Genomic DNA, 8,387 nt, shown 5'->3' on the forward strand with positions numbered 1-8,387 from the left:
AAGTCCCTGCGGGGGATTCGATTGCCAGCAGTGCCCACTGGACCCTGGCGACTGCTCAGTGGCCCCTGCCCTGCAGCCTGGCTGCCTCAGTCCAGGAGGGGCCGACCAGGCTCAGTCCCATCCCTGCCTTGTGCCAAGGGGGGGCCCCTTGCCTAGGGTAACGAGGAAATGGACATGGCCCAGGCCTCATGGAGCTGGGGGAATCAGCGAGGGAGACACAGCCCCTGTGAACTCTGCAAAGCTGACCCAGGCCCAGAGCCCCCAGCGCCTCCTCCCTGAGGAACCAGCCAGGCAGCCCTGGGGGGTGGGAGGCCTGGTCCCCTGAGGGGCCAGGGCCATGCGGAGCGGAGGGAGGAGGCCAGGTCCCTGCTGGACCCGTCCGTCCTTCCCCGAGAGACCCTCGCCACCAGGACTCGGCCCGAACCCGGCACCGGGAGCCGAGCCAGACTCGCACGGCGAGGAGCCCCGGGCCGGGCTCACTGGCTGCCGGGCTCTGAGCGGGTCTGCCCCCCGCAAGCAGCCCCCAGCTGTGGAAGGGGCTGGCTGGGAAACCCTCCCCCGACCGGCCCCTTTGTGAGGGGAGCCTTGGCCCCGCACTGGGCCAACCGGCGGGGGCGGGCCGAGGAGAAAGGAGGGCCCTGAGACGGACAGTCCCCAGGGCCAGTGGGGAGAGGCCAACGCTCCAGGTCAGCCTGATTGACAGGGCCGACAGGCCAATGAGGGAGCCAGGGGCCAGAGGTCCCGTCCTCCGTGTGAGGAGGAGCTGCCTGGGCAGAGCCGCCAGGCCGGGGAGCCCAGCCCAGCCCAGCCGAGCCACAGCCGCACTGGTCACTGTTTAATCCGTTGTGTCGCTTTGAATCACACGTGTGCTCAGTGGGCCAGGGCAGCACCCACCGCAGAGAGCACCCGGGGTGGGGACAACCTAGCCCTGCCCTAAGTGACCACGGCGAGGTTGGGGCTTGAACCCCCAGGAACCCTGGGCCCAGCCTTGTCGGGGTGACGAGGGGAGTGGAGGGGAGCCCTCGAGCTCAGGCAGGCCTGGGCAAAGGGAGTGGGAGCGAGGACTCAGATCCGGTCGCTAGCCAGCTGCACCGGGGTCGTGCATGAGCCAGGAAAGGGTCCCACAATAGCAGGACCATGCCCCGCTCACACTTTCACCCCAATGCCTATTCCTCCGCCACTTTCGACTGTGGCCCCTGAGCCTCTCACAGGGGTGCTGTCTAGGCCCTATGCAGATGGCTCTGCTCCCCTGAGGGTGCTGAGGAGCTGTGCACCCCGCCCAGCAAAGTGTCTGGGTGGGAGAGATGCCCTCCCTTCTAGGCTCTGGCCCTGCCCAGAGGCTGGTGGTCTTTCGCACCTGCTCCCTCCGGGGCACAGGGCAGGCCTAGCCCAGCCCCGGCGCTTAAACACAGCAACAGCTGCTGGAGCCGGGGCCCCAAGAGGCAGCTCAGTATCTCTCTTTCTCTGGACTGCAGCCCTGAACCGAAGCATCTGTCTTGTGTCCAGCCCGACGGACCCCCGAGGGGAGGAGAGGAAGGGGAGGGTGGCGGAGGCAGCCCAGGCTGGGACAGGCCTGACCTGGAGAATGATGAAGCAGAGGCCGAGGTGCTGGGACGTCAGGAAATGTTTATTGAGGAAGAGAAGGAACCCCAGGAAACCACGACCTGGTCCTCTGGAAACGAGCACAGCTGTGGGGGGAGAGACAGAGGGGCTGAGGCAGCTCATCACCTTCGTAGTCCAGTCCCGGCAGCTGGGAGTTAGGGATCTCCTGGGAAATAAGACTAAGCTGTCAGAGTCCTGGTCCTGTGTTGCTGCTCCCCACACACCCGGGGCTCCCTGCGCTGGGTGGGAAAGCAGGGGCAGTGTGTGGGAGTGACAGTCACTGGCACAGTTGGACAGGAATGTGTGCATGGGGGCGGGGCAGCTCTCTCTCTCAGGGTTGCTGCTGAGCCTCAAGGTTTGGCCGGAGGAGGGGAACTCACCTGGTGGAGCCACTGTCATGCAGACATAGCCACAGCCATTAAAGCAGCACTTCTGTCCTTCTTTACACTGAGAGTCGCTGTCGCAGCCATGCAGGCAAATGCCCGGGCCTGTGGGCTTGGGGCAAACACCGGGTCTCTCTGCAATGCAGAATGGGTGCACAGCTGTGAGACACCAACCTTGGAGATCAGTTGCACCCACCGAAGGGTATTCCAGCCTCTGCCCATGGGTCCTGAACTGGCAGCTCCCTGGGCAGAGCTCCAGTCCAACAGACGCTTCCAGCTTCTTGAGGCAGCTCAGGGCTGTGGGGGTCTGGGGTGCTGGGATCATTTAGGGCAGGCTCATGGGGCTGGGTCCTGGCTCTTTGTTGCACAGGATTTTGTTCCCCTGCACCTGCAGAGCTGGTTCCCCTGTGCCATCAGCACTAGTGCTGCATGCAGGTGTGTGAGGACAGTCTCTGTCCATGGCACTGCACAGCCGTCTCTCGCTCAGAGCTCTGCTACGCCAAACCATGTGTGCAATGGACGGAGTGAGAGGCTGGGTCTGAGGGGTTCCTCAACAAGAGGCTGAGCGTGTCCCTGGCTGGGTGTTTAGTCTCTGCTGGCAGCGTTTCAAATCCAGTCGAGCAGTCCGCTCCCGCCAGATCTGGAGTCAGATGCTGGCTGCACAGGCTCGTAGTTGGGAAACCGGGTCCTTGGCTGCCCCATGTGTCCCTTAGCTCCTTAAGGAGGCAGGACAGGCCATGATACAAGGGGGCAGCGACTGCCCAGGGCCACACAGCAGGCAGGTGGCAGAGCTGGGATTGGCACTCAGGAGTTCCTGGCTAATAGTGCCATGGCTCAGAGCCCTGTGATTTGGGACCCCCAGGTCCTCCTCCCCAGCCACAGCAGGGCTGGAACTCAGGGGACCTTTTATCTGACCCGATCTCTCACTGTGGGAGATACCAGGGCTCCTTGAACTGCTGGAGACTAGCCCTAGGGGTGCTAGTGTAACGTCTCCCCCCCCCAAGTTCTGGTGTGGAGCTGGGCAGCACTCCACCCTGCCTAGGGAGTGGCTGGGCTCTGTTCCACGCACCAGGAGGCCTGCAGGCACGCACACACTCTGCCTTCGTCTTAAAGTTGTTCTCATTGCCCTTGCAGCCGCCGTAGATGAAGTGCTCGCACTGCCTGGAGGCCGGGTTGTAGAAGTAGCGAGAGATCTTTCCCTTGCAAGGGCCCTGCTCAGCAGGGAGCCGGCAAATGTCACCTGGGGAGAGGAGCTGGGTTGTAACGAGAGCGGAGATCTGCACTGGATCCCAGTCCCAAGAACACACACACACAGGCTCACTGGGATGAGGCGATGGCAGGGCTGGGAACTGCTTCCCCAGGGGCTCTGGGTCTGCATGGTGTGGCTGTTCACCCGAGCTGAGAGCTCTTCCAGGGAAAGTGGGTTCCACCCAGGAGAGAAACACCTACTTTTACCACCAGCAAATAGTCTGAGCCCTTGGGCCTGGGAAAACCACATTTAAGTGCAATTCTTGCTCTGCAAGTTGTGGCTTCCTGTGCAAAAGAGAGCGCTCCCATGACAACCAGAGCCCTCATCTGAGACATGGGCAGCTTCCCTTACTCACGTTTATCTCCCTGACCAGCGACAGCTGGCAGCTCGGCCCAGAGGGCGAAGAGACCCAGGAGGAGGAAGATGCCGCCTGACTCCATGGTTCTGCTGCGAGCCGGGTCTCTGTGCTCAGCTCTGAGCCAGGCTGGGATTTAAACCCTGGCCCAGGTGGGGTAGAGTCAGGAGCGGGGGAGGTGGCTCACAGTGACCTATGGGCTCCTGCCATGCTCCAGCTCCCAGCACACTGTGTCTGACAATAAATCAGTCCCCCCGGATGGAACGAGGAAGCAACCCGGATCCCGGGGCTTGGGAAACCCCCTTGAAGGAACCTGGAGAAACAGGGAGGCCCAGGCCCCATTGTGGCCTTGTGGTGACTGCTTGGTGCAAAGCAAGGCTGACAAGGGGGTGAGTTGGACCAGGCAGCCAGCAAAAGGGGCCCAGGGTTCATGTCAGCAGGGCATGGAGATGGGGGCACGTTGTGCAGTGGGGCTGAGAAGGCCAAGAGGATTCTGGGTAGCAGGAGACACATGTAAGGGACGTGTGGTGACATGGTATGGGCTGTGTGGTCTGCTAGCCCAGGACGTCACGCTCCCTGCGCGGTTCAGCCCTGCTGGAGCTTCTGCACTGCTGCAGCGTGTGCCAATGCAAATATCCTCCACACTAGGCATGGTACTGAAGCCCTGTCCAAGGCCAGGGACAAGCCCCTTCTGGACGCCTGCACCCAGCTGTGGGCATGCCAGCTCCCTAGAGAACTAATTCCCAAGAAGAGTCAGAGAAGAGCTGCTAAACTGATCGCAGGTAGCCATCTTCACCCTGTGCAGTGTGGGGAACAGCAGCTACGGGGAGGCAATGGTCTGGATGAGGATCTGTCCGGGTGGAGCAGTAGCCAGGGGTCACATGGGCACTACTGGGAATGAAATCCACCTAAAACCAATGCCGTCTGGGATCCTGGGCCCCAGTGGGGCTGGCAGAACCAGTGACTGGGGACTCATGGGGAATGGGCCGTGATCTGGATCCCAGCCTGTGTCTGGGGTAAAGGGTGGCTCGCACTCCCCCATGAGCCGAGTTGTCTCCACAGCTAGGACCAGGAAGAAATTACACGTGTGCGTCAGAGGTGGGCATGTTCTTCTATCAGTCTCTCCATCTGACTCGGACCTTGGAACCTGGGGCTCCCAGTTGCTCCAGGGTCCTTTGCGTTTTTTTTTCCAGACCCGGAGATATGGATTGTTTCTTCATTCCTTGCAAGGGGAGTTGCAGGTGGAACTGGTTCATTGTGAAATGCAGTGAGTTGGGTGCTGGGCCAGGGCAGGAGCCAATAGGTCACTATTAGCCACCTCCCCTCTCTCCTGGCCCAGCCCCAGCAGGGACAAGGTTTAAATCCCAGCCTGGCTCAGCTCCAGGCACTCAGACCCGGCTCCTGGCAGCACCATGAAGTCAGGGACCATCTTCCTCCTCCTGGGGCTCCTCACCCTCTGGGCTGAGCTGCCGCCGGCATCTGGAGGTGAGTGTGGGCAGCAGGCAGAGAAGGGAGCAGGGCGCAGAGGGGAGACCTGGCATGGAAGGGGCAGGGGCAGTGGTGCTTGGCAATACCTCAGGTGGTTGGTTTGTCTCATCAGTGAGGGAGCACAGGGTGTGCAGGGAGCAACAGAAACACGTCTCCATTGTCAGAGTCACTGGCACAGCAAAGCCAGGGCGAGGGGATGAGATTCCCCCGGAGCAGCAGACAGATTTACAGACCTGCTGGACTGGCTGGACACTGCGAGTTCCCGAGATGCCGAGTGACAGGCACTGAGAGGCAGGAGTGTCCCAGGGCTCAGGCCTGTGCGGGACAGAGTGGCCCTGGGTCTGTAGACAGCTCAGATACTTCAGGGCTAAGCACAGGAGAAACAGCTGCAGAGAGAGGTGGTGACACAGATGTCGAATTGGAAGACTCTCCCGTGATGAATGCTTCTGACAAATTGGAGAGAATTTATGAAATTCAGGAAAGGGAAGTGAAGCCCTGCGCTCGGGAAATACCAACTGGCTAGGCAGCAGCACTGCAGAAAGGGGTCGGGGGTCGCAGCGGGTCACAAATTGAGTATGAGTCAGCTGTGATACTGTTGTAAAAGAGGCACAGCTCACTGGGGGATGTATTAACAAGAGTGAGAGTTTCTTTAGGGAGATGAGTGTGGTATGTAAGACACAGGAGGTCATTGTCCTGCTCTGCTCTGCACTGTTGTGGGTCAGCTGGAGTGCTGTGTCAGTCCTGGGAGCTGCACTTTAGGAACGATGTGGACGAAAGTTGATGGTGATCAACTGTTCACTGAGGGGAGGAGACGGAACTGGCTTACTTTGCAGGAAGGGAGATTTAGCTTAAATATTAGGGAAAGATTTCTAACTGGAAGGCTAGCTAAGCGTCGGAAAGGAGACCTAAGGAGGGTGTGGAATCCCCATCACTGGGAGTTTTGAAGAGCAGGTTGGACAAACCCATGTTAGGGATGGTCTAGGTGAATTTGGTCCTGCCTCACCGTGGAGAATAGATTCCTGAGGCTCCTTCCAGGCCTGTGTTGCTATGACTCTATGATCCCGTTCTGTCCACAAGCTCTCAGACCCCGACAGTATTTTGTCTTTAGGGAAGTGCCTGGCTCAGATCGGGGGACACGCTAGTCCAAGCCATTTCCAGCCAACACAGGACAATGTAAGCAAGTTCTAGCCACAAGCTCTGGACTGTCCGTCCTAGCATTGCACTGGGGGAGGAGCCCAATGGCAATGGCCAGGGGTGGGCTGCACCAGGGGCTCTAGCCTGCTTGGGAGGAGAATGACCCTGGTGCCAACACCCTGGTCTGCAGGGGTCATTAGTGCACACCAGCCCCGTAGCTCTCCTGCTCCCTCAGGCCTTGCGCCCCTGCTGAGAGGCAGTTTCTGTGTTGTCAGCAGCGGCCCATTGGCTCAGGCTGAGTGGGCCCCCTCTCGGGTGCTGGTTTTCCAGGCCCAGGTTAGCAGCGTGGTCTTTGGGAAGCAGGAGCCGCTCAGATGTTTGCTCCATGTGACGCCTGGGAGGAATTTGTTTTCCTGCTTTTAAAAAGCAGTGAGGTTTCTGGCTCCCATGTCATTAGAAGGGTGACCCTGAGTGACTCTCCCTGGAGCAGGGAGGCAGTAACAAGCACCTGCAATGCCCCCAGCGATGGCTACCGTTAGCGCGCCGTGCTGCCCCCACAGCGAGAAGGGTGGGCGGCGTGGCCAGTGGGGTTGAGGGCCCACTCTTCCCCATCAGCTCAGTGCAGAGGGCAAAGGCGGAGAGTGTGGATGTGAGGGGGCGCCCAGGGCTCAGGTGGCTGGGGTCTCCCGTCAGTCCTGCATTGGCCCCTTTCCCTCAGGTGCCCCCTCGTTCCTAGGGAGCTGGTCGCCTTTAGCTGGGGCAGCTGAGCGTCAGGGCAGGTGTCTCCTGGCCACATGACCCTTCTGTGTCCCAGGGAGCCATGGGAGATGCCCAAAGCCGCTTGGCCCTGGTCTCTGCATGGAGTTATGCAGCGGCGACGGTCCCTGTGGCCAAGGACAGAAGTGCTGCAGTAACGGGTGTGGCCACCAGTGCATGAGTGTGTCTGGAGGTGAGTTTAGTGTCCGGCTGCCGGGGCCAGAGGGAAGAGCGTGGGGTCGAGGGATGGGTCCGTATCGGAGCAGGGGGGAGGAATCGGGCCGGCTCGGAGCAGGGCGGAGGACCCCTGCCCCGTTAACCTTCCCTGGAAGGTTCGACTCCTCCTACCCCAGGGCTGGCAGTTTCACTCCCGTGCCTCCCGTGGAGTCACCTTGGTTACGACATACGCACAGTCATAGTGCTACTGAGCGCACGGAGCCCCGGGCGCGTGGGAAGCAGCGAGATGAGACCAGGGCTCTGATGCCTTCGTGCTACTTCCCAGGGGCTCCCTAACTCCTGGCTGCTGAACCCGGACGCTGGAGGGGCCAAGCTGCCTGAGCCCCACTGAGCCGCGCAGGACGACAACAGCCCAGCTCCCAGGGCCCCCGCCCCCCGACTCTGCCCAGCCCCTTTGACAGCGCCCGCTGCCCTCGGACTGCCTCTGCCGCATGCCATTTCTGTGTGCCATCACGAGCATGTGCCCGGCTCTGCCTCGGAGCAGCACCCTGTGACGGTCTCAGTAAAGCCTGTCCCTGCGTCACAAGCTGTGTGTGTGAGCGCTTCGACCGCGTGGCTGCCAGGACAGGCAGGCTGGGGATACCAGGGGTGCAGCCCCCAGCCCCAGCGTCAATCACCTGTGAACGCCCAAATTATTGCAGGCCAAATGCCCCCTTTCCTGCTCGGAGCCAGCAGGGATCCCCCAGAACAGCGGGGCAGGGCCGCAGAAGGGCTCTCCAAGGAGCTGCAGGGATCTGGCGCCCCCGTCGCCTGCTGCTCTGCTCTCAGGACCTTCTCTCACTCTGCTCTCCCTGTCCATCTTTCCGGCCTGCCCCTTGCTGTGCTCTGAGGCCAATCGGCCTCACACTGTGCACCCAAAACGGGGGCAGGCTGGTCAGAGACTCTAGGAGAGCCGTCCCCATCTCTGGCAGCATTGACCCTCCTGCAAACTGTGCCAAGCCTGGCGCTGGCTCCAGCTGGAGGACGGGCAAAGGTCTGGGGTGAGTGAGCCAGGGGGAGTTTCTCAACATGCCCCTCCCCAGGAGCTCTGGGGGAGTCGCTGTGGTGCAAGACAGTGTCTGACAGGCTGTGAATTCTCGCCCCAGCGGGGTCTTCCCCCAAGGAGGGCCCAATCCCAGAGGATCAGGCCTTGGGACAAGCACTTGCTCCGGGTGTCTGGGTTCGGGCTGAGTCCCTGTGGCGA

At 61.0% G+C, this 8,387-nt stretch overlaps 1 protein-coding gene and 1 long non-coding RNA gene across 2 annotated transcripts; one reads left to right on the top strand and one right to left on the bottom strand.

Moving 5' to 3' along the window:
- Positions 1-1,494: 1,494 nt before the first annotated feature.
- Positions 1,495-3,692, bottom strand: LOC137156930 (chelonianin). Its single transcript, XM_067553938.1, has 4 exons — positions 3,590-3,692; positions 3,055-3,225; positions 1,983-2,120; positions 1,495-1,768 (listed from the first exon to the last, which is right to left on the bottom strand). Exons 1-4 carry the CDS (start codon positions 3,672-3,674, stop codon positions 1,758-1,760), a joined length of 405 nt encoding a protein of 134 aa, XP_067410039.1. The 5' UTR covers positions 3,675-3,692; the 3' UTR covers positions 1,495-1,757.
- A 1,277-nt stretch (positions 3,693-4,969) lies between these two features.
- On the top strand, positions 4,970-7,716 carry LOC137156933 (uncharacterized). Its single transcript, XR_010920949.1, has 3 exons — positions 4,970-5,074; positions 7,026-7,160; positions 7,470-7,716. It is a non-coding gene; the product is annotated as an uncharacterized lncRNA (long non-coding RNA).
- The last annotated feature ends 671 nt before the right edge of the window (positions 7,717-8,387 follow it).

This window comes from Emydura macquarii, unplaced genomic scaffold, assembly GCF_026122565.2.
Source record: "Emydura macquarii macquarii isolate MOO-44397 ecotype Brisbane River unplaced genomic scaffold, CSIRO-AGI_Emac_v2 contig_1483, whole genome shotgun sequence".
Taxonomy (NCBI): domain Eukaryota; kingdom Metazoa; phylum Chordata; order Testudines; family Chelidae; genus Emydura; species Emydura macquarii.